Source organism: Melospiza melodia, chromosome 12 (assembly GCF_035770615.1).
Source record: "Melospiza melodia melodia isolate bMelMel2 chromosome 12, bMelMel2.pri, whole genome shotgun sequence".
NCBI classification, from domain to species: Eukaryota; Metazoa; Chordata; class Aves; order Passeriformes; family Passerellidae; genus Melospiza; species Melospiza melodia.
Genome location: NC_086205.1, coordinates 9,114,844 through 9,138,957, shown reverse-complemented (window position 1 = coordinate 9,138,957; position 24,114 = coordinate 9,114,844). Strand labels below are relative to the sequence as shown.

Here is a 24,114-nt window from a genome sequence, read left to right as displayed (position 1 = left end):
CAGCTCTCAGGCCACCCCTGTCCCAGGCTGGAGCTGCAGGAGGTTGCTGTGATGATCCCAAGTGCAGGATGTGGCACTTGACCTTACTGAACCTCATGCTGCTGTCCTCAGCCCTCTGATCTAGTCTGTCCAGGTCTCTCTGTAGAGCCTTTCTGCCCTTGAGCAACACTCTCAAGCAGCCTGGTGTCATCTGCAAATTTACTGAGGGTTGCTTCGTCTCTTTCTCCAGGCAGTTTCCAGCCCTCATTGGCTGGAGACCATCAGTAGTGCCCTCCAGCAAAGCAGCATCCTCAGGCAAAAGATACAAATTAGGAGGGAAAGAGCCCTGTTGGTGCAGCTGGAGCAGGGAGGCAGCTGCAGTGCCTCAGCCAGGAACAGGCCCTGCATTGGCAGCTGTGTTGCTGCACTGCAGATCATGTTGCAATCACCAGACATGATCTAGGGGAGGAGATGCCCAAAGACACCTGGGCACAGCTGCAGGTAAGCCATGTGATATTCAGGCCAGCCTTTTCCTAAGGGAGCTCTAGTCTTGTCTGGTTGCAGCAGCCCCTCCCTTCAGCTGCACACACACACCAATGTGCCACCGCACGTGCTCTCACAGCTTACAGCAGCAGCTCAAAATCTCAGCTGGAACACATCAGATTTGTCTTTTGCACTCCAGTGTATTTTCCCCTCTTTCACAAACACTGTCTCCCAGCACTTCTCCTTGTACCTCCCTTCTCAGCCATGCTGTCACTCCCCAAAAGTCAGACAGATACCTCCTTTTTGTTGTTCCTCTTCATTTTAGTAATATGGAAATCATGCTAGAAACCTGTTAGTATACTCTAAAAACACAAGGAAGCATTTGACAGAAAAGTCTTCAAAAGCTCTTCTCATTCCATTCTCAGAGATGAGGGAAAAAACTCTTGTCATCCACAGCCCCTTCAGATGCCTTTTGTTCTTCATTTCTCTGCAGAGAAAAACTGCTTTCATGGTACTAAACTACCATAGCCAGCTCAGGGAAAAAAAACATTATTTATTTCTCAGTGCATGCAGGCAAGACCCAAAAGGGCAACCCAAGCAATCTACTGACCTGAGCTTGCTTGTTGGGACTTTTCCCTCCTTGGCGCCACAGTTCCCTGGCCATTCATGCAGGACAGGATGTGCACTCAGTCCTCTGCTGCAGGACTGGACATTCAGGCATGAGACACATGCACAGGCTACTGGGGCAAGAGACTATGACTGCAAAACCCAATCCAAGGCCAAACATGGGTCATTCATGCACTGGAAGAGATCTGTGCTTCAGTCACATGGGTTTTGAAACAGTCGTGAAGGACTGAACAAAATTACAATAACATAGTTAAGCATTAACTTGCTGCCACTTACCCCGTAAACAGCAGCATGGCTGATTCCTTTTGTGCTCTGGAAAGGTCAGAGCAGCTTTGCTCAGTGAACACTGAGTTTAGTTACGGATATTGAGATGCATCATGAGTTGTGTACAAGTACTAAAATACTGTGACATAAAAGAAGCCAAACTTTATAGACTCTATTGTGCACCAGTTCACTTGGGATAAGTGGCACATAGAGTATAAGAAATGAGCCTGAGCCAACAAATTCAAGAAATACAATTAGAGTATCAGCTTACCTTGCCTGCTGGGGATGAATTTGGGTGGGCAGGCATCTCAGGAATCCCCTTGAGATGGTGTACCCTGGGTAAGGTGGTGTCTTCCAGAGAGTCCTGGACCTTTCCTGTCTCTCACCCCCTTCCTTTCAGGAAGTCTGAGAGATGGCAAAGAGATTATTGTTCTCCCCCAGAGAGTTGGAAAGCTTTCCCAGGAGAGGTGCTGGACCAATGAGCTCTTGCACTACTCCAGGTAGGTCTAAGCAAAGTTAGTGAAAGAGCCAAGGTCACCCGAAGTGTGCTTTTCCCTTGGAGACTTGTGGGGTTTGGAAACCAGAGGAATTTTCCCCTTCACTTCAGCTGGGCTTGGACGAGCCCCAAAGTACACAGAGTAATGCAACACTGTGAAATTATGAAACGTAGGAGACAACACTCATATTTTCTTAGTATCAAAAGAGAGGCCATTATGTAATGCTTGCTACCATGGGGGAACAGGAATGTCTACTTGGTTCCATGATTACAGAGGAAGCAGTAGCAAGTTAATGCTTAACTATGTCCCTGCAATTTTGGTTCAATCCCAAGACTTTAAAAACCTTCAAACAAGTCTGAAGTGGAAAGTCTGGAGCGGTTTTACTGCGTGACAATACAAGGCCACCCTACAATCCAATCCCCTGCCCTTCCAAAGCAGGAAATCAGTGCTCTCCCCGGAGTCAGTCCGTGAGGAAAGGGGGAGATAGCCGATTTCTCAGCCTCCCGCATACACCCTTGCCCTGGGGATGTCCCTGTCTCTTCCTGTCCCGCTGTGCTACAAAGTTAGCACACGCCAGGGCTTTGGTTATGCTAAAACCACGCCTGCCTGAGGCTGAACTGGCTCGACTCGGTATTTTATCAGCTCAAACTCCAGGTGGAAGCGTGCACAGTCACTGCTGGTGCTGCTCCACCACCACTTAGTGGTCTGTGAGCCACGCGTGCGGAATAAGTACAGCTTGTGCTGCTCCCCACTGGGCTGGCCGAGGAGGTGCGGGCAGTGCTCGGCGGATGCTGTGGTGCCGGGGGAGACGCACAGCTCTCCCTGTACAGCCCTCCCCGTGCAGCCTTTCCTGTGCAGCCCTCCCTGTGCAGCCCTCCTTGTGCAGCCCTCCCCGTGCAGCCTTTCCTGTGCAGCCCTCCCCGTGCAGCCTTTCCTGTGCAGCCCTCCCCGTGCAGCCTTTCCTGTGCAGCCCTCCCTGTGCAGCCTATCCTGTGCAGCCCTCCCTGTGCAGCCCTCCTTGTGCAGCCTTTCCTGTGCAGCCTTTCCTGTGCAGCCCTCCCTGTGCAGCCCTCCCTGTGCAGCCTTCCCTGTGCAGCCTTCCTTGTGCAGCCCTCCTTGTGCAGCCCGGGTACCCTGCAGGGACTCCTGCCCCGCTGTACAGCCCACTCTGGGACTGTGACAATTCTTCCTGGTCATCACTGAGCCGTGGTGCTCATGGCTGTGCCAGTGTCACTGCCCAGAGTGAAGGTCCCACTGGCCAGCTAGAGAATCACAGAGTCAGTCACTAAGGTTGGAAAAGACCTCCTGAGATGATGGAGTTCAAGCTGTGGCCGATCCCCGCCTTGACGAGCAGAGCGGGCACTGAGTGCCACGTGCAGTCTTTCCGTAAACACCTCCAGGGATGGGGACTTCACCGCCTGCCTGGGTAGCCCATTTTCCAGTGTCTAATCACCGTTTACATGAAGGAATTCCTCCTGATGTCCAACCTAAATCTCTCCTGGTGCAGCTAGAGGCCATGTACCCCTGTCCTGTCCCTTGTTCCCCGAGAGCAGAGCTCGATGTCCCCCCGGACGCATCCTCCTGTCACAGGGAGCTGTGGAGAGCACGAAGGGCCCCCCTGAGCCTCCTTTTCTCCAGGCTGAGCCCCCCCAGCTCCTCCTCTCAGACAGGTGATCCTTTCCCAGCTCCGCTCCCTACTCTGAGAACACCTGCAGGGACAGCGACTCCACCACCTCCCCCGGCAGCGCCCATTCCAATGCCTGGCCACCCTTTCTGTGCAGAAGGGGCAAGGCTGGAAGGCATCATCGGACGTCACCGGGTCCGACCTCCCTGCTCGGTGGGGCGGGAGGGGACCACCGGAGGCCGTCGGTGCGGGTCCCGCAGAGCGGGGCTCTCGGCAGCCCGCGGGCAGCAGCCATGATGGGCCGGCCCAGCTCCCCCCGGCCCGTTGTGTCCCCGTGACCCCCGGGCTGCGCCCCACACACGGCGCAGGCGCGGAGTGACGCACGGGAGCGCGGGAGGTGACGCAAGGCGCGCGCGGCGGTGACGCAGAAGTCGCGCGCGGCGCCCGCTCAGTGCAGCGGTTGGCGATGAAGGTGGCCGTGGCCGGGTGCTGCCACGGCGCCCTGGACAAGATGTACGAGACGCTGGAGCTGCTGCAGCGGCGCCATAACGTGTGGCCCGACCTGCTGCTCTGCTGCGGCGACTTCCAGGCCGTGCGCAACGAGGCGGACCTGCGGTGCATGGCCGTGCCCGCCAAGTACCGGCACATGCAGACCTTCTACCGGTGAGCGCCGCCGGCCCGGCCCCGGCCCCGGCCCCGGCCCCCGACCCGCGCGGGCTTGGCCGGGTCCAGCAGCTGCCGTGTCTCCGCAGGTACTACTCGGGCGAGAAGAAAGCCCCGGTGCTCACCGTGTTCATCGGCGGCAACCACGAGGCTTCCAACCACCTGCAGGAGCTTCCCTACGGCGGGTGGGTCGCGCCCAACATCTACTACTTGGGTAAGGCCCCTCCGCTCCCGTCCCGCTCCCCGGTGGTTTCTCCCGCAGCCCCTGCCCTGCCCGGCCCGTCCGTGACCGCCCTCCTGTGTCCCGCAGGTTACGCGGGCGTGGTGCGGTTCCGCGGCGTGAGGATCGGCGGCATCTCGGGCATCTTCAAGTCTCACGACTACCGGAAAGGTACCAGGACAGAGGGGAGGGGAGAGCCGGGGCCGCGGCTTGGTGTGAGGGTCTGGCTGTGCTCAGCCCCGAAACGTCTCTTAGCCTGGAAACCGCCCTCGGTTCAATACGCGGGTTTTTCTGGAGCTGGTAGATGAATCTTTAGCCGCCCGGTGACCACAGCGGGAAGCAAGGCACCTTTGGAGCGTTGTTGGAACAGTGTTGATTTTTCCATGGCAGCGTCCTTTCACTGTGTGATTTTCCTGGAGTGAAACAGGCAGTTTATAACTGTGACATTATATAAGTGTATTGTCCTGCCCTGAGGTTTAGGGCCAGTACATCTGGTTCCTCCTAGCTATGTGGGTGGGTATTCAAGAGTTTTTCCTGGGAAGGGTGTCACAGATGATACCCCATGGCAGTGAGTAGAAGATAGTTTATTCTTTCTGATCTCAGCACTTAAAAGAGTGGTCCTTATGGTTACTGTACTGTGCTGTCTTTACCAGCAAACAGCTTCAGAGAAACTTTGCAGGTGGCTCTCAAGCTACAAAGCACTGAACCAGTTTTCTAGAACACTTGATTCTGTCTAATACTTGCCAACACTAATTCAATTTGCCGTTATCAAGGGGGCACTTTATATGCCTGAATATTGCAGGAGAGAGATGAGATGAGGCAATAACTGGAAGAGCAATTTTTCTGTTAATTCTGTAGGGTATGTAGGAGCTATGTTAGGCATTCATGTGTTCTGTCCCAAGGCAAAGTTGGACACTCATCCCTTATGTCAGGGTAGATGTTGGTGCTTCCGGAGCCTGTGGTGCCTGTGGACAGTGACTGGGATGTTTAGGCTGCTGCTGAACCTGTTAAGCTGTAGTTTCATGGTGGGTGGCAGCACTCTGAACCATCATGAATAATCACAGCCTTGTATTATTGGGTTACTCTAGGTGCCTGTGTGACCCCCAAAAGCTGCTATGTAGGAGGGAACTAGAGATTCAGGCAACTCTTCTTGTTTCCAACATTTCAGGCCACTTTGAGTGCCCACCATACAACCAGCAGACCATCAGAAGTGCTTACCATGTGAGGAATATTGAAGTCTTCAAACTCAAACAGGTCAGTGAAAAGCCTCTTTTTTTTTTAAACAAGGGTAATTTTCATTAATTTGGAAGTAGAAAGTTAAAGGTACTCTGTTCATGTATGCTGAATATTGAACATGCTTTAAGAGGTTGATCTGAGGGGTGTGTCCTTTGAGAAGGACTATTATGCTTAGCCATTATCCCTTTTAAATAAAGCTTTAAAAATTTCATGGGGAAGAACATGCCTTTGATTGTGGGCAGAGGACTTGCTCTCTATCTGTGATTTCCTCTGAGTGCCTGACTTATGGTGATGGTATGAACTCTTTTAGAAGGCAGTACAAAGCACAGATGGCTGCCTCATGTCATCTAAACTCCTTTGTCAGTATGTTGTATTTCTGCCATGTGCTTTTTGGCCTGGCAGCTGAGGCGTCCCATCGATATATTCATGTCACACGACTGGCCAAGGAGCATCTATCACTATGGAAACAAGAAACAGCTCCTCAAAATGAAATCCTTCTTCCGGCAAGAAGTGGAGAGCAACACTTTGGGGAGCCCTGCTGCCTCCGAGCTTCTGCAGCACCTGAAACCCACCTACTGGTTCTCAGCACATCTCCACGTTAAATTTGCAGCCTTCATGCAACATGAGGTAAATAAAGGGGGACAGAAAATGAATATATGTGTCCCAGGCACATTTTAGAATTCTCATGCAGGTAATCATGTCCAGAAAAGCAGTTCAGTAGTTTTAGTTCTTAAAACTCAGTTAAAACCATGAAAGATTAAGTGATGTTAGGACTACTGTTTTATGTAAATTAAAAGGGTGTAAATTACTCCTAATCTCCCTTAAGAACAGCATGAAATAGCTCTTGTTCTTGAAACTTGTTAATTTAACTGTGTAGAAAAGCACTCTCCTGCTCTGTTGGGGAAGCAGATAACTTCACAATGGGTGAGAAAAAGGAGGCAACTTCAAAAAAGCTGGTAATGGAGTGATTGAAGAGAGAGGTTACCTGAGGATTGGGGGATCCCTGTAGAACAGCTTTGCAGGTCTGGTAGCCCAGGTTTAAGTCAAAAACCAGCCTGCAGTTGAAACAGTTGTTCCTGAAGTGGTGCCAGTGCTGTTCCTATTTGTAAGTTATTTATCTGTAAAAATGTAACTCTGGACCTTGTAGGATCAACAAGTCTGTTTCCAATGAAGTTACAGTTTTTCTTTTTGCTCCAAGGCTGAATGTACTCAGCTGAAATTAGTGCTGAAATGTAGCTCTTGCTTTATCTTGCTATTATCTGCATCCTGCTTCCTGCTAAACTCCCAGTGAAATCTGTCATTCTTTGTCCCTGCTAATTTTCTATTTCAGAAAGTATTTTTCTGTAGAAATTATACCTTTTAACCTGTCTATACAGCTTGTTTAGAATGGTCAAATTTCACATAAGTGCTAATGATTGTGTTAACACTATTTGCTTCCTAGACAAATTCCAAAGAAGAGTTACCAAAAGCAACCAAGTTTCTGGCTCTGGATAAATGCTTGCCACACAGAGACTTCCTGCAGGTGATGAACATTTGTAGAAGGTTTTCACTTTATCTTTCATTAGTTTGAACTGCTAGTGCTGTTCTTAGGTATAAGATGAAGAATAGTGCTGATAAGTGGAGGAATTTTAAAGAAACTAGGAATGCTGGGTGTATGGAATGGTCTTTGTAGGATTTTGTCTTGAACTAAGCAGACTCTATTTCCTTAATCCTACCATTTCCATCCAGCTTAGAACAAGTACCTGACTCCAATGGATGAGTCTAAAATAGTTTGCTGTGAGAGTGAGCTGCTGACAGTGTGTTTTTCAAATGCATTCAAGTGTTTTACTAGTCTTAAAATAGCTTTTTTTTTTGTCTGTCCTTTGGATGTGTGGCAGGATCCATTTGCCCTAGTAAATACCTTTGAAGGTGGAAGAGAATATGAGGATGGGCCCTATCTGTGCAAAGGGACATGAATGCTAGTTCACACTTACAATCCTAGAACAAAACTGATCTGGATTAGTACTACCTCCAGCAGCATGGAGGATTTAATTACTTCATGGAGTATTTAGAGTCTGACTAGGGCTCTGGCTAACCCACATGGTTTGTTTTGGGTTAATGTCACTGAAGACAAAGTGATCATAAAAAAGCTTAGAAATATTTCCTCTTAATTCATAGCTGTGCTAAGAGTGCTGTTCATACAGCAGAATGAATGTTGTCAGTTCTTGGTTTGTATCCACTTAGAAGCGTCTTGGTTTGAAAGAGAGATGTCCACCAAAGAAGGTGGGAATCTCCCTTGGAATAGAAAACATGGCTCCAAATTATTACAGCTTTTAAATTATGGGGCTTTCAGGCAAAGATACAAGAAAAGGAATAACAGTTCTATACGAATATATATATATATATATATATATATGAATAAAAAGTGCTGCAGGCCCTTTCCCCTCCGGTGCAGTTCCAGTCGCAGCCAGCAGGGGCCAGGGGCGCTGGTGGCTCCCGGCCGGGCAGGGTGGGGGCGATGATTCCCCCACGCCTGCAGGGGGCGCTGTGGCGCGGGCTCGGTGCCGCTCTGCCCGCGGGTGATGGCCGAGAGAGGGAAGAGGGGCCGGGCTCCTGAAGGCAGCTGGAGATGCTCCCTCCGGAGAGGAGGAGGAGGTCAGGGCCCTGGGGTTCCCCTGAGGCACCTGAGTAGATGGTGAGGGTCCTTCCCAGGAGGTTGGATGTTAACAAGGTGCCAGTCCCACGGCAGCTCTGACGAGCAGAGGCTCACCCGCAGTAAGGAGAGCCAGTGAAGGACAGAACTCCGCAGTGGCAGTGAATTCTCCCTGCAGCAGCAGCCTGACACCAAGATCACAACTTTCACTCCAACTCTCACCTCTGATCTCTGAGAGTGAATGAGGGCCAACCCCAGACCCTTACCCCTCAAAATCTGGCAGCATCTCTGCCTTTCCCAAGAGGAAACCCCCCAGCTAAGAGATATAGCAAACTGCATCCTCTCCCTTGTCCTAGTCACATCTTTTTTCTCTGTTGTTCCAGTCTCTTAGGCAACAATGGGAGAAAAATTCCCTAAGAGAAACTAAATTTAAAAAAAAGGAAAAAATCCTGTCCTCTAACAGAAGGCAGCATGAATTTAGAAACAGGCAAATTCTATTTCTAAGTTGCATCACTGTCCAGTTGCTGACAGTAAGGGAGGGAGTGTGTTCTGCTTTTTAATTGCTGTAAGCTGAAATCTAGAAATGCCTTTTTTACTGTTACTGATTGGCCTTTGTTAGCCCTTCATGGGGGGCTGGCTTGAGAGGACTTGTTTGGTTGAGACCACTAGCTCAGTGTACTTTAAACTTCATTAAAACTCTGTACAGTGAAAGTAACATTTGAAACTTTAATCAGATTTTGGTGTCAAGAGAAATAACTCACTTTATCTGTTTTCTGTGTGTTTTTAAGTAGATAATAGATGTGGAGCATGATCCCAACGCAGGCGACTCGCTGGAGTACGATGCAGAGTGGATTGCAATCCTCAAGGCCACCAACAGTCTTGTTAATGTGACCCAGAACTCCTGGAATATGCCTGAAAATAATGGCCTCCATGCCAAGTAAGTTGTCTGCAAAATAGAAATGTTAGTTTGTTTTTCTGGACTTCAAGTAAAGGTGTATTTGAGTTGTTCCTGTTCTGCAGCCTGTAATGCCTGTAGGACTTGCTAGATGCCTTGGAAAGAAAAGGGGATGAAAAAAGATGTAGTCTAAAGCATACAGCTTCTTTACTGTTCTACCTGGGCAGTTAGTTTTATTTTGCAAACTTGGATATCAGCATTTGAGGGACAGAAACTATACCATGAGGCTGAAAATCAGGCTGGGTTATGGGCATGGGTTGACATAATACATGATCCCTGGTGGGGAGAAGGGTTTCTCAGTACTGACCAAAAGAAAATGAAAATGGTCCTGAAAAAGCACCTGAGAAATAAAGTGCCTGTTGTAAGATGTATTTATAATCCATCTGTGAAGGTTGCACTCTCTGGGGGTCACAGGCAGTACCTTTTGACTTGCTTCACTTATTTAAACTTTATGCACTTGTTTAGGTGGGATTACAGTGTGACAGAAGAAGCCATTAAAGAGGTGCTAGAAGAGCTGAACCATGACCTCAAAATTCCTTGCAACTTCACATTGACAGCTGCTTGTTATGATCCCAGCAAGCCCCAAAAGAACATGGAGCCAGTTCATACCATCAATCCACAGACCACTGAGTTCTGTGCCCAGTTTGGCCTCACTGACATCAATGACAGGATCCAGCAGGCTAAAGAAGAGAGCTCAGGACGAGGTGAATGTGAGGAAGAGGAGGAAGAGGAGATGGACAGTACTGGGTCAGCAGAGGAACCCAGTGAATACAATACAGATAATTCTGGCCTCTCATCCTTTAACCCAGATGAAATAATGCTGGATGAAGAAGGTGGTGATGAAGACTTGAGTACATGTTCTGTAGATCCCTCCCCTGACCACCCTCCTGAGTTCTCCACGAGCTTCTCCGACATCCGGGTCATGCCCGACTCCATGGCGGTGTCGTCCGACGATGCCACGGACTCCAACAACGAGGAGCTGGAGAGGTGTGGGGGGAGCAGGCAGGGGGAGGAAAGGAGCCCCACTGAGAGGGCCTTAAAGCGCATTGGTGCTGATGAGAACGGCAACGGCGGCGTTAAAAAAATCAAGAGAAGGAACCAAGCCATCTATGCTGCAGAGGATGAAGACAAAACTGATTAACAGGGTGTGTAACTAAGTTCTCTCCCAGCCTTTCTGTGGGAAGGTGGTGAGAGTTGTACTGGACTACATGTGCTTTTAATGTTACATGATCTCAGTCATGTTACTTTCCTCAGCTCAGAGGCTGGGTGTACTTCTCACAGGGAAGGTGACTTACACAGAATAGTCAAAGAAAGAAGCTGAGACTTTTCCAACAAAGTACTTTGTCAAAGGATGTAAAGTTTGTATATCCTTGATTTTGTTTCAGTTCTTGGTGTATGGTGTACACTCCATATCTTCATCTGAAAAAGATTCACCATGCTTGTTTAACAAGACCTCTTAAACTGTACCCTGAGTCCAAGTGAGAGGATGTCTGACTTACAAGACTGAATGATTTTATTTTACTGTTTTTATCTTGTTTTATACTGAACTATTAATACAAAGTAGCATACGCAATAACCCTGTGAATGAAATTGGAAATAGAATTCCCATGATAACAAAACAGCAACAGAAGAATGAAGATTTTTTGTTTCTGGTGATAGTCATGCCACAGAAAAACTTTGTGGTCATAAACAAAACAATATGTATTGTCCAGGATTGGCTTTTAATTACAGTTCTGATAGCAAACAAGTCTCTTGATTTGGAGGATGACAGTTTTATGGGGACCATGAAAGGGTGCATCTCTGTTCTTAAAAACTCTTTTGTTCTGTTTCTTAAAACTTGAGAACAATGTCTTAAAATGAAAGCAGTTAGGAAGGACAGCTTCCAAAATGTGGACACCATGACTGTCTCAACTCTGACTAATCGGGGTTGTGGTTTGTGTTCATACGAGGTGGTGGGTGTGTAAGCTGTCTGGGACAGTAACAGCTCCCGTTATCATATCATTAGAGTCACTTCTCACTTGTCATTTCAGTAGCTGTAACTTGCTGAACTTTTAAAACTGGTTTTGGGAATCTTCCAAAGCACTTCTGTAATCTTCAGCTGAGGGAAGCAGGAGCTGCCAGAACAGTGACCCTCTTGGAAGTTTTCTTTTTAAATTTTTTTGCCCATAATTATTAGTAAATGGCACTCCTTTGGCCTAAGAGGCCACGAGGATAAAACTGAGTGAATTCATGAAAATGACAGTTTTCAAGCATATATCATTAGACACATCAGCCTTCCTGACAGATGGAATTCCTCATGGCTGTGCTGCCTGAGAGCAGAAGTAGCTCCTGTGCTTTTCCCCCTCCAAGGCACAGGCACTGAGAAGAGGAAATCATCCTGACAGGAACAGGGAACTGGACAGGGAGCAGTGAGTGAAATACATCTGTGAGTGTGAGTTGTATCAGGGTCGGGAATTAATCTGTCTTTAATCACTTCCATGGTCTGGAGTTCATCTTGCTTCCTCTCCTGTCAAGCAGTTCACTACAAAAACCAAACATGTTAAGTATTCAAGGACTAGAAAAGGGCATAATTAATGCTCTCAGCAATTCAATTAACAGCTCATCTGTCAGAACAGCCACCAAAGAGCTGTGCTGAGGTATGAGGAGAAACTGGGAGTAACCCGGGTGTGACTCAGGCTATGTTAAATGGCTGTGAACTGTCAGGTAAATTATTGAAGCAGATGAGTCTCTTTAAGGGTCCTGGGTCTGCAGTGGTAAAATCTTAATCATACCTCATGATATGAACACTATAATGGAAATAAAGTATTTTAAATATAAATTCTGTTATGAACTTGAAAAGCCTCCCAGGGAACCTAAGCATGGCATTGAGCTCTCAGGGTGTCTGCACACAAATAGAAAATGTATCTTGCATGTAATTGACTTTTCAGTCTGATTCCTTTTGTTTTTAAAATAAACTTCTATGTTGTACCATGCCTCCCCCCTTCTGATGAATGTGTTTCTAGAAGGCAGGAGACTCCGACTCAATATACAATACTGATTTTTGAATCTTTAAAGATTTTTTGTAAAGTATTTCAGTGTCCACTGAGCAGAGTGCAGCTGATAAATACAGTGAACATAAATGTTTTTGAGTGTGAATCATGTCTGACCTCTAGAGTCGCCGTGCCCTACCTTGCAGTTGTTCACACCCTCTGCAGTTTGCAGTGTCCTCTCCTACCTTTCTTTCATCCATTATGGATTTTCCCTGTCGGCAGGATTCTCTGCTGCAAGGAGGATTCAGTAGAAGTGCTGAGCTTTTCTAGTAAAGGCCAGATACTTCAAAAAGGAAAACTCTAGGGAATGCTGATAAATTTAAATTGGCTTTTAAGACTCAGAGTTTCCAGTCCCCTTTAAAAAGATTTAGTCTCTCTGAAAACTTTTGAAATGTTGATGAGAAACCTCTGTAAAACCTTTCTCTGTACAGCCCTTGTATTGCAGTTTTTTTCAGTGAGTGTACTTAGTCTAAAACTGGTTTTGCTGTTATTAGTGCTTGAGAAAAGTTCCATCCCAGGCCAGCACACAGGGTTTTTGACAGCATGTCATCAGTCTGCTCAGTGAAAAACAGCAAAGAGGTCTACCCTTGTTTTATAATGGAGTATTTTGAATTAAATCTATTAAGGTCACCTTGTGGCTGCATCCTAAGCTATGTTTGTTGTACTCCTGTTATCCTGTGCAGTCTCTAGCAGCTGCCAAGCCTCTGTTTTCCTGCGAAGGAAATAGGTTGAGAGGTGTGAACCCGAGCTTTTTGTGGTTCTCTCTTCCTCCTCCCGTTTAGTTCTGACTTCAGGGTGGGTACAGTCAGTGTCCCCATGCCTCAGGCTGTGTAATACAGTAGGGCTAATAAAAAAATAGCAGATTTATAGACCCTGTAGCACATCTTGGTGAAGTTCTGAGTTGTTTGCGGTGTTTTCTGTGAAGAACAAATTCAAAACCAAACAAATCAATGCTGGCAACAAAAGCAATGACAAGCGAAAGGAACGCAAACCGAATCTGCGCAGCGAGGCTGAGGGGAAAGGGCGGGCTCGGGCTCGTGTTCGGCTCGGGCTCGTTTCGGTTCGGGCTCGTGTTCGGCTCGGGCTCTTTCGGCTCAGGTTCGGATCTGCTCGTGCTGGGCTCGAGTCGGGCTGGGCTCCACGCGGTCTCCGGCTCGGCTCCGTTCGGCTCGGCTCGGGCTCGCGCTTGGCTCGGGCCGTCACTCTCCGCGGCCCGCGGTGGCCGCGCCCTGCCCCGCGCGTGCGCACAGCGGGCGCCGTCCCGCACGCGGGCGGCGTGCGGCGGCGCAGGCGCGGTGGGGCGGCAGCGGGGGTTCGGCGCCGGCCGGTTCGCTGGGCCCGCCCCGCTACCCCCGGCCCCCGCCCGCCGCGCGCCCGCCATGAGCCCGCGCCCGCCGGCCTGAGGCGCCGCCGGTGCCGGAGCGCTCCGCCAAGATGGCGTGTGTGCTGGAGGCGCCGCTCCGCATGAGCGTCCTCTCGGTGAGTGCCGCGGGCCGGGCCCTGCCTGACCTTGGCCCCCGCTGGGCCCCGCTGTCCGGCGGCGCCGGGAGCGGCCCTGGGGCTGCGCCGGGAGCGGGGGCGGTGCGAGCGGCGGGGCCGCGCTCCTTCCCTCTGGCCCCCGCGCCGCAACTTCTCCCGGCGCTGGTTTCCCCCCTACGAGGAGCCCGTTCCGTGGCCGCGGAGGCACCGGCGCTCTGGACGTGTCGTTCGCTGCTGACGGTTCGGGCTCGCCGGCCCCGGGCAGCTGCTGCTCGGCACGCGGGGGGCCCGGCGCTGTGGGGGCTGTGGGCGCTGTGGGTGCTGCCCTTCCTCAGAGCTGCGGAGCAGGGCAGGGGCTCCCGGGCGCGCTCGCAGCCCGCCCCGGCTCGGAGGCTGTGCCGCTGCCGGAACCGGGGCTCTCCTGCGGCAGGGAGGAGCCGCCGTGCTGGGAGCTGTGACAGCCGCCTTCCCTTCCCTTCCCTTCCCTTCCCTTCCCTTCCCTTCCCTTCCCTTCCCTTCCCTTCCCTTCCCTTCCCCTCCCGGGGGACGGCCCAGGGCGCACAGCGGTCCTGCTGCATCGCACCGGTGCTGCGAGTAGCGATGCAAAAGGTGCAGCCCGAGTGCTGCCGCAGGAGCGGAGGGTTGGCGCTTTTCCTTCAGTTTCCTGAAAAATTCATGTTGGTTAAGAGTTCCGTGAAATTGATTATGTCGATAAGTTGGCTTTTTTTTTTTTTTTTTTTTTTTTTTTTTGAGCAGACTGCCTGCATACGAATACACTTCTACATATTGCAGACTTTTTAGCTAATGGGGTGGAAGCCAGGATATCAGGATATTTTAGAATCAAAAAGCTACGGGTTCTTTGAAGTCTAGAAGAGTTTTACGTGTAAATACATAGGTCAGGTAGCTAGAAGTCCATTGCTATTCTCAAAAATACTGTCTTTGGTTACACTTTGAAGTGTATTTGTAGGACTTACGTGGCATAATTTAACAGTGTTCCTGGAGACAAAGGAGCCTTGCTGCCTCTAGATGATTCTTCTCTGTGATGTGAGACTACAGGCAAGAAGCTGCCGATGCCTCTTGACATCAGCGTGGGGAAGCAGGAGTAGATTCAACCCCATAGCAGATATTTGTTAAAGTAAGGAAGAGTTTTCAACTCTTAGAGCTTCTCTCAAGGAAAACTCATAAGGAAAAAATGGGCAAAGCTTAATGAAAAGAGTTGGTGAAAAGGGAAAAAAAAAAGAAGGTGAGATAATGGCAACATATCTTGGCAAGTGTTCCTGAGAACCTGGAGGGAAAATTCCCTTCCCCTTTCCCACCCTTGTATTTTGGAATGCTTGCCATCTCTGACTTTGGATCTTCTCAAAAGGAATAACAAATCAGTGGTGCATAAGTGTGTAGCTTACAAGCACGGTCCTGTTGCTGGGAAGAGAATTCTCTTTGTGTTATACAGCACTGTGAGAATGTTGTGGGGAATACTGTGCTGCTGTCCTGTTGAAGGTCTGTGGCACAGGCTCTGAAATGTAGCTATGTTGTGACAAAAAAATGTCAGAAAAATGTCTTGTTATGAGCTTCCTTCTTTTGGAGAGCTTGTTTGTGGGTATGGTTCTTGAGCAACATTAACTGCTCTGAAACTTTTTCTTCCAGGAATTTATTCTATACAGTAATTAAACATAATAAAATTGTGATTCAAGGCAGTGCTAATAACTGCAGTTCATAAATAGCTCTCTGTTAACTTGCTTTGACACTTACCATGTTGTTATCTGCATTAAGCACCTCATCTTCTCTAGATTACACTTGAACACAGGGTTATCTTTGTGTGTTGTTGCCCAGCAGTAACACACTGCACGTTTAAATACAATTCTGTGGGTTCCCTGCCTCTTGCCTGGGAAGTTTTGTGCACTTGCTGCTGCATTGTGTGGATTGATATAAACTATTGCAATTGTTTGCTCTCTCTCTGCAGGAGGTCACAGCCAGCAGCCGCCACTATGTCGATAGATTGTTCGACCTCGATCCCCAAAAAGTCCTGCAAGGTGTCATGTAAGTCATTGAAACACTCTTGGGCTCTTGGTTGTGCATAGGCCAGGTGTGCTTGATCCCATTAGAGTGATAGGTCAAGGGCAAGAAGCTCTTCTTATGGTTTTTTTTGAGAAATGTAGTTGGCAAATCTTAATACAAATATGTCAGTATTGATATAGAGATAGTATTGATATAGACTCTCACTCTGTAGTGCATATGGTTCATAACACAGCCTCCCAGTTGCCAGAAATGAGGTTAAACATTCTGTGAGCACTGAAAATTCTTTTGGATGTATTTCTGCCTTTTGGCCCTGTTTTGCTGCTCTTCCAGGTCTGTTGAGACTTTTTTTCTCATTGCACTGCCAAGTCAGTGTACCTGCCTCTTTCTCCTTCCCCTGCTGCCATGCCTGCATGTTGGCTTTGAATTTTTTAGTGCTTGGCCTCTGTCTCCCCATGGGAACTGCAAGCTGCAAGAGAATGCTCCCACAGAACTGCATTTGGATGCAGGTTATATTTCAGTATTTCTGTTCCATGCCAGTGGTCAGGGTAGGGACTGAGAGTGAGTCAAGGAGCAGGAGTGAAACTGCTGCAAAGCTCTGGGTGTTCCCTTGCTGTCCTTAGGCCATGAGCTTTCCACTAGAATCACTTTTCCAGCAAAGTGGCGAATGAGACCTTGCCCAGGACTGACTTTGGTGGTGAAACCAGACCTTTCTGGGCTTACCAGTAGCTTGCTGGCTGTGGCTGTCTAGGAAAACACCAGGAGAAATCAGAGGAACAAGTGGACCAAAAAACCAGGAATCTTGATGGTGCTGCTTGGCATGACCTGAGGTGTTCCCCAGTAGCAGATGAAAACACTTATTCCAAATGTCCAGGGCCAACATGTCTGTGTCCCTTTAAAATACATGAAGAACCCAGTCTGGGTAAAACTGTCCTGGAAGTTTCCTTGGTTGGGATACCCCCTTACCTGTGTAGGAACTTTAGGTACCCTGCTGGAACTGTGTGCAGGTTCTTAACTCTGCTCAAGGGGAGCCTGGTTTTGCTTCCACCCCTTGCCTGGAAGGGAAGGATTCGTGGTCCCCTCCTCATCAGGGTGGTGGGGTGGTCCTGGGGAAGGATGTGTCTCATCCAGTGGCCCAGTGGGGTGACTTAGCCCCTCTTTTCTCCCTGGCAGATGCTCTGAGCCATGGCTGGTGCTCCTTCCCTGCTCTCCTTCCTTTTCAAAGGACTGGAGCCCACAACCCTTGGTAATCCCTTCCCTCTCTTTTGATATGTTATTCATCTTTTGCAGTATAACTGATCTCCCAGAAACAAGAGTTTTAGGCAGTGTCTTTGTCTTGGATAACATCTGAAATTCTTCATCTTATCTGTGGGTGTCATTGGATTCTATGCTGAGATCCTTTGCTTGTATTTGAAGACAAGAAAATAGCAATTTATTTCACAAAATCTCTCACAGGGCAGGTTTGGATGGCAAAACTGTATTTGTGATGCTCTGGCTGAAATCTCAATTGTGAGAGTATCTTTACTGACTCTGAGCCAGTCCTTTGTGGCAGATATGTTATTTTGCAAATATTGGTGGGTGGGTGTGTGACAGTCCAATTTAGAAAAATTTATATAAAAGATAGAATAAGAGTATGAAAGAATAAAAAATGTATATAAAAGATGGAATTTAGAGTGGTGTATATATTAAAATTTTCTGTCAGCCCAGGATTCTTTTTGGGCAGAAAAATACTGCTTTGTCCTTTTTCCTTTGATTTCAGGGCATATGCAGAGATGTTGAAGTTAGAATGATCTAGTATTTGGGGTGGAGTAGGAAAGGATTAAAGTTTTTCCAGAAGTGCTTGTCAGAAGCTTTACCAGATATGCTGCATCCTTTGCAGAAAATCTTTGTTTCCTAAGATGTGCTGGTTTTTCCCTGCATCCTGGCTGGAAATACTGATGACCTAGATTTTTATTTTGATTGATGGAGCTGTATGAATATCAAGGATCAGAAAATGGGCTGTTGTAAGAGGCTTTGTTTCTGCCGATTGTCTTCAATTATGATAGTCCTGTTTTTTGTATGCTTGAATGGATAACTTGGGCTTGGGGCTTTTTTTCATTGCATCCTTGTAATTTTAATGAAAACCAACTTCTGAATGAGCTTTGATAAAGGTAAAATGCACCTAAATGTTTCTTGAACTTGAAAATCATGCCGGTCCAGTTTTCATCTTGTAACTTGAGAAAGCTTTAATTACATATTCTGAAAGCATTTAAATGATTAAAATCTCCCTTTTTCCTTGCTTTCCCATGAATTTTCAGAGGTGGTGTTCAGAGTTTTCCTCATCCAGACAATAAAGCTTTACCTGGTTAAGACCTTTTTTATTTTCCTGCTACTGGGAAAGCAGAAACCATTTCCTTGTTGTCCATTACTGCTGCATGTGGATCTATTGATCTTATTTCAAAATGCCAAGTTTCCTGCAGAACTTCTGTTCACATAATTTCTGTCCTGCTCATCTGGCTGTGGATAGTGGACAGGAAGGGGAGAATTGTACCTGCCACTAAATCCTGAGTCTCAGTTCAGGATTGGAGAAGTTGAGATGACTCCTGGCTTTTGTACTGTACCTGGTGGTGCACTGAAGTGTTCAAGGCCCATCTCCATACCCACATCTGTGTTGGTGTGTGTGGATTTACCTTTGATTTACTGTCTTTGTAGTTGGGCAAGGTTAACATAGTAGTTGCCTTCTGTAAACATGGACTCTAAGTTGTGGCCATGCTTATGCTTGAGAGATATTTAAAGGTTTGCTTTGTCTCCTCAGGTGCTCCTGTGACCCTTTTCTCTTGCTGTTGTAGAGCTCAGGTTTTCTCCAGTGTGCTCAGAGTGCATTCTGCAAGGTCAGCACTGATGTCAGGTGTGCAGCTCGTGTTGGCAGTGCTTGCATTGCCTCACACACATACTGCAGTGCATTAAATGCTGTGGTCTCTGAGGTTCTCGTCAATGTTTTGCTGTTATTGGCAGAGGAATAGAACAGAAGTGCTTCTGTAAATTTCTGTGCTTTTATGAGAGCTTCATTTGTCCCAGGGTTGTTCCCACAGGATCATTTTGTGCTTTGCAGTATTTTTTTTTTTAAAGCATATCTGGGTTGTGATCCTTAGACTGTCATTTGCTTTTCGCCTGTTATTAAGCTCAGGACTACATTGTTCAGATGCAAGACTGATACCTGTTTTTATCCTCTAATTTTTTTGCTGGTCCGGGGCTTCTTTGAGAGACATTTTATTATGATTACATTTAGCCTGGTGCCTTCAAAGTGGCAATCTATCATTTTATGGAGAGCTGTGTAATCCCACCTCAAGGCTGGGTTTGAAAGGAGCATCTTTTCTGACAAGCCTGGCTTACTCAAGGTCCCAGCTGTTTCTCATCAGGCTATTCCTCAGCAGTCAAAGGGTGTCATGCTTTAAGACTTGTAAATTATCATCTTTGTGGTGCACTGAGAATTCCTGTGCCACTGCTGTTCTTGTCCTTTATGGCCAGCAGGAATTAGTAGACAAGCATTTTCCAACCTTGTGTGAGCATTTTATTTCTCAGCACAATGAAAGAAACATCCTATAGAAATGGCACATGGCCCTCACACTGTGTGTGTTTTGCATCCAACTATTTTTTATATTTTGTAGTTTGGGTCTGTGATAAATGTTCCAGGCAGAGGTTTAGCTGGCTGTGTAATAGTGTGCTGTGTTCTCAGCTATGACTGTTGGAGGGATCATCAGTGCAGTGTTCACACTTGGCCACCACAAAAACTCCGTGAAATATGAGAGGCAACTTCATGAAGTGGGAAGAGAGGAAATTCCCACCTCAGTTCTAAGGGAGCAACAGTTACCCCCTTTACACTGTTGTGAAGAGGCTTTTTGCTTCTGGTTCTTCTTGTCTGTTCAACTTTCTGTAGCACTAAGTGATGAACAGCACTTGTCTCTACATTTTGCATCCCAAACAGCTGCATCAGATTTTCAGTCTCAGTGGGCACTTCTGAACCTCAGTTTTCTGCAGGAGCTTTTTTAATTTTGTGCATATTCCCTTGGCCATGTGGAAACAGAGCAGTCCTTAGAGGGTTGTTCCTGTCATGGTTTGCCCCTGTACATTTGGGTCAATTCTGTTGTCTCCTAGGCAGTAAATGCATATCCTACATGAAACTTGGAGATGTTATTGGCTAAAAACAAGTGATGTAATTTTTTGGAGCATTGTTTTTGTGCAGAGTCATTCATGTGTGGAGGGAAGAGGCTCCTGAGTCCCTTGTTGGAGCTTTGTGAACTGCAGGATGGGCTCTTTGTGGCTTGGAGCTGGGAAGCTGCAGGATCTGACAGAAATTGGAGCAGGTTTAGGTGGTGCTGGCAGCACTGCTCTGCTCCTTGGTTTTTCCCTTTCAAGAGGTGAGCTGTGAGAGAAGGCTTTTTGGAGGGAGAGGAGGAACTGAAAGGCTTAAACATCTGAGCATTAAGTAGTGCTCTGTGAAGAGGGGCTTTCAGGGCTGCAGTGGTTTTTTTAGTCAGGTGGAAGGATGGTGTACACAGAGGGAAGAGAGGGAGATGCATTTCAATGCAAATGTGTTCCTGCCAGAGAAAAGGTACTCTCACTTTTGCATTTTTTATAATGCAGGAAAAGGTGCATATGCAGAACAGCTTGTTTTTGGCAAGTAAGTTGTTCTGTATGCAGCTCCTGGTGTAATATTTGGAGGTGGGTTAAACTTCAGGTGTATCTATGATATTTGGCCAACAATCTTCAGCTTCACAGGGTTGTTTAATATTTCAGGCCTTGCATTTACTGCTCTGAGCCCATGAGAGTGTGATGGTTATTGACTCCATTTCACTGCTACTTTTGAGGTGGCTGTGAAGCCACTTTTCTCCAAAACCCCTGTGTTGATACAGCCCTCAGCATGGTGATACTGTTGCTGTGATGGCTTGAGGCTCAGAGTCAGAGGAGGGAGCAGGAACAGCCTCTGTCAGACTGTGATGGAGCTGGGGAGGATGGGCTCACAGGGGTGCTGAGGTGGGGCTCAGTAACAGAGCTCAGGCTGAGCACAGCTGAACATTACATGGCCATTCAGAGCTTACCTTCCCCTGATTAATCTGGTGCACAAAGGCAGTGGCTGCCTGCAAGGGAGGGTGCAAGCAGCAGGCAGCTGGGGGAGAAATAATTCTGTCCTTTGGGGGTGTTGTAAAGACTGAACTTGGAGGTTGGGCCCAAGGGATATGTGCCAGAGAGCCAACAGTGCTGCTGAGGCTGTGATTCTTCATACTTAGTGTTGGAGTTTCTGGTTCTGAGCTGCCAGTTTGCACTGATTGGAATCAGTATTAAAAATTGGACTTTAGTAGCTTTCCAAAAGAAGCTCATTTTCCATTTGCAATATGGAACTTTTATGCTGACATGAAGGGTTGATATTTCTAGTAACATGCAAGGGACAGAACCCTGTTTTCCAGTTAATTTATGTACCAGATGATTCAGCTGACTGTACTATGTGTGCTGTGTTTGTGCTGTGCTCTGAACTGATAATGTCAACTCTTGAGATACTTTTCTTGGGGGATTATGGCAGGAAGGCTAGCTCATAGAATTACTTGCTAAAATATACTTCAAACAGGCATTATCTGAAATGTCCAGAAACTCCAGAATGAGAGAGTTTATGGGCATAGAGATATTAGAGGATTTCTGTTCTAATGAGAACTGAGTAACACCCATTTGAAAAAGGGAATTTAGGCTTGACTAGGCCAGTGCATCATCTTAGCTCTGATAGCTATTAGGAGATAAAAATCAGAGGGTTTGCTTCATGACAGAGAGACTTCAGATTATGATAATCTAATGAGTAGTAGCTGTGTTAAATTAACAGGGTTTGGTGGTCCTTCAGTGCTTGTTGGCCTAAGGTGCAGTGGACAGTGCCAAACAATATTCCAGGCTCTCATTTAGAACAGCCAAACACATGCTGCAAGGCTGTTTGAAGGTATTTTACTGTCCTGAATGAAACTGAAAACTTCTCCATGTGGATCACTTGTGGTGGGCAGTGTTCTGTAGATAGAGAGTGGTGGGTTTAAAATGGGACAGTGGCCAAAAGTAACTTTAAATAAAGGGGCAGTGAATGAAGAATAATGCAGTAAAAATGTAGTGTTACAGATACCTCTCAATTTAATGAAATTTCATTCAATTTTTGCCGAAGCTGTGGGATGCACTGCTAAATGCTGAAGGCAGTCCTTCATACTGGGAAGTGAAATATCCTTGGGGGAAGATAGAGACATTAAAAAAAAGGTACCACAGTTACTTGTATTTGATATTTTGGGTTATTCATGTGAAGCAGCAGTGGTGGAGCTGCTCTTTTCACGTGGTTTGGCTGTTTTGGGACAGTTGTGAAAGAAGTGTTTTGCTGACCTGGCATCACAGAGCAGGGATTTTCTGAGTGAGGATTTGTGAGAGTTCTGCTGAGCTGCAGCTGTTTTGCCCACACCTCTGTTGGGATAATTCTTTAGGACCTAGTGTGGTTAAATAGCAGAGATTGATGCTGAAATTGAAATGCTGATAATGCAGAGCTCTCTCCAGTTATGGTTCTTGTGGTTTTGTTGGTTTGGTTTTTTAGCTTATACTGGTTACATAATAGAAGTTAGCTGAACTCCCATCTACCACTAACTTCAAATACTTTAAATTTGGGTTACATTGTTGTTAAGACTGAGTGAGGCAAATTGTTTCTCCATTACCGATCTCATGCAACTTGTAGCACCATATCCAGACCCAGTGCAAAGGATGAGGCAATAAAACCTGCTTGGGAGAGGAGGGAAAAACAGCATCTCCCTTTTGTCTGTCCAGGCAGAGACTGGAAATGAGCTTGAGTTGAAACTGTAGCCAGAGGCATGGAGAGCTGACCTTGTTAAGCTTGATCAGAAGGGCAGCAGGTGAATTGAATGATGTAAATTCCTATGTGGAAGTGAAGGTTTGGTATGGGAGGTTTCTTCAGTCTGTCACACACAGCAAGAGGAGCACTGGAAAGCAGGATAAAATCAGGGTAGGAGTAAGCTATCAAGATCTCTAACTACAGGTATGGGCCACTCAAACACTTCTCTTTCTGTTTGGTAGACTTTCTTTGTCAGGAAACTCCTGACACAGTAATTTGCCTCTGCAGAGAGGATACTTGAGATAAGAGCTCAAGCATTTTCAATGGCTTTGAGATATGGAGGAGTTGGAGTAAATTATCACTTTTAGCTTTATGTGTGTTAAATTCTACAGTTCTGCAGTGCTGTAATTATAGCCAGGTTCTATTTTTCTACAGCATTTTGATTTTATGCACTGAGAGTACAGAATTAATATTGAGAACAACCATGGATTGAGGGGATTTTGTCTAAACGTTGTTTGTTTAGTTTGCACTGTATGTTGATGGTGTCACAGTTTCTAAGTGTTAAAATTCAAAGGAGTTGAGTAACACTGTCTTGCTTTGCTGCTTTGCTATTTCCTGTAAAATCATCTTTATTGTTTTATCAACTGCTATTTTTGAATGGGATTAGAAATCTTGAAACTTTGCTTCCTGACTTGATGATTAACCTTAAAAATAAGTTGATTTAGGACTTCTGGGGTTTGCTTGAATTGACAGGAGTTTGTCAAATTTTATTCACTTGGTTGTACCAGCAGTCATGTTGGTCTCTACTTACTAAAGGAGTAGAAAACAGCTTCAAGCCAAAGTAATATCCATCTTAGAAATGAATTCTGTGACAAAGAGTGATGGGTGTATTTTAACACTCAAAAACTGGTCATTAAATCTTGATGTTGCTTTCCATCCATCTATAAAAATGGGAGAGTGGAGAAAAGGGAGGAGGAGGAGGAGACAAAAGCTGTGGGAAGCATAATTATCCAAACTTAGCTTGTCCACAGTGAGCTTGTGGCTGTAGTCCAGCCAGCACAGGTGCCATTTGCTCATATGATCCTGAAACTGAGAAACTCTCCTGCACTTGGGGCAGCTGGTTTTTCTCTGAGCTGTGTCCCTGTATCAGCTGCAGTACCTCAGCTTTTTAAAAAGTTGCATTTTGAGTTTTTGAGGCCTTTGGGAATGCTGCTTTGTGTCACTCTGTTGTTGTGACTTTGGACAGCCCCTGCTAGATGAAACTCCAGCCCTGACAGTGCTTTGTGTTGGGAGCTTTGTCTGGCTGCATAACTGGCTCAGAATCTCTTGGAACTATTTCATAGTAAAAGTGAAAGCATTGGCTGGAGGTGCCAAGGGCTGCTTTTCCTTCTGTGATTGTTCAGCCCGTGTTTGATACCCTGCTCTGTCAGGAACCCCTGAGTTGTGGCTCTCTGCTGTTTTCAAAAGCCATAAGATGAGGAAATGTCATGCAGGCTGTTTATTTCCTCTTCTTCTGAGGAGTTCCTGTGGCTGCTTCCTCCAGTCACTCTGGCTCCTTTCAAGATCTTTTGTGTT

General features: G+C 46.8%; 3 protein-coding genes and 1 long non-coding RNA gene across 9 annotated transcripts in view; 2 read left to right on the top strand and 2 right to left on the bottom strand.

Moving 5' to 3' along the window:
- Positions 1-1,988, bottom strand: part of PPP2R3A (protein phosphatase 2 regulatory subunit B''alpha) — a 55,012-nt gene extending 53,024 nt beyond the window's left edge. The window contains exon 1 of one of the 2 annotated variants that reach the window (XM_063166699.1): positions 1,625-1,988. The gene's annotated coding sequence lies outside the window, so the exon portion shown is untranslated. Of the gene's footprint in view, positions 1-1,072; positions 1,191-1,624 lie in introns of those variants that run through there. The other variant, XM_063166701.1, reaches the window with a different exon arrangement.
- A 1,928-nt stretch (positions 1,989-3,916) lies between these two features.
- Positions 3,917-12,152, top strand: DBR1 (debranching RNA lariats 1). The gene is made up of 8 exons (XM_063166697.1): positions 3,917-4,137; positions 4,227-4,351; positions 4,448-4,528; positions 5,526-5,611; positions 5,996-6,220; positions 7,035-7,115; positions 9,017-9,162; positions 9,646-12,152. The coding sequence occupies exons 1-8, from the start codon at positions 3,941-3,943 to the stop codon at positions 10,319-10,321; spliced, it is 1,617 nt and encodes a 538-aa protein (XP_063022767.1). The 5' UTR covers positions 3,917-3,940; the 3' UTR covers positions 10,322-12,152.
- LOC134423590 (uncharacterized) lies at positions 8,932-13,385 on the bottom strand. The gene is made up of 2 exons (XR_010029151.1): positions 12,395-13,385; positions 8,932-9,171 (listed from the first exon to the last, which is right to left on the bottom strand). It is a non-coding gene; the product is annotated as an uncharacterized LOC134423590 (long non-coding RNA).
- Positions 13,386-13,584: 199 nt separating this feature from the next.
- Positions 13,585-24,114, top strand: part of ARMC8 (armadillo repeat containing 8) — a 62,766-nt gene continuing 52,236 nt past the window's right edge. For 3 of the 5 annotated variants that reach the window (XM_063166694.1, XM_063166693.1, XM_063166692.1), the window contains exons 1-2: positions 13,585-13,688; positions 15,649-15,725. In XM_063166694.1, the coding sequence (XP_063022764.1) occupies positions 13,644-13,688; positions 15,649-15,725 (122 nt within the window). In that variant the 5' untranslated portion in view covers positions 13,585-13,643. Of the gene's footprint in view, positions 13,689-14,693; positions 14,824-15,648; positions 15,726-24,114 lie in introns of those variants that run through there. The other 2 variants (XM_063166696.1, XM_063166695.1) reach the window with 1 other exon arrangement.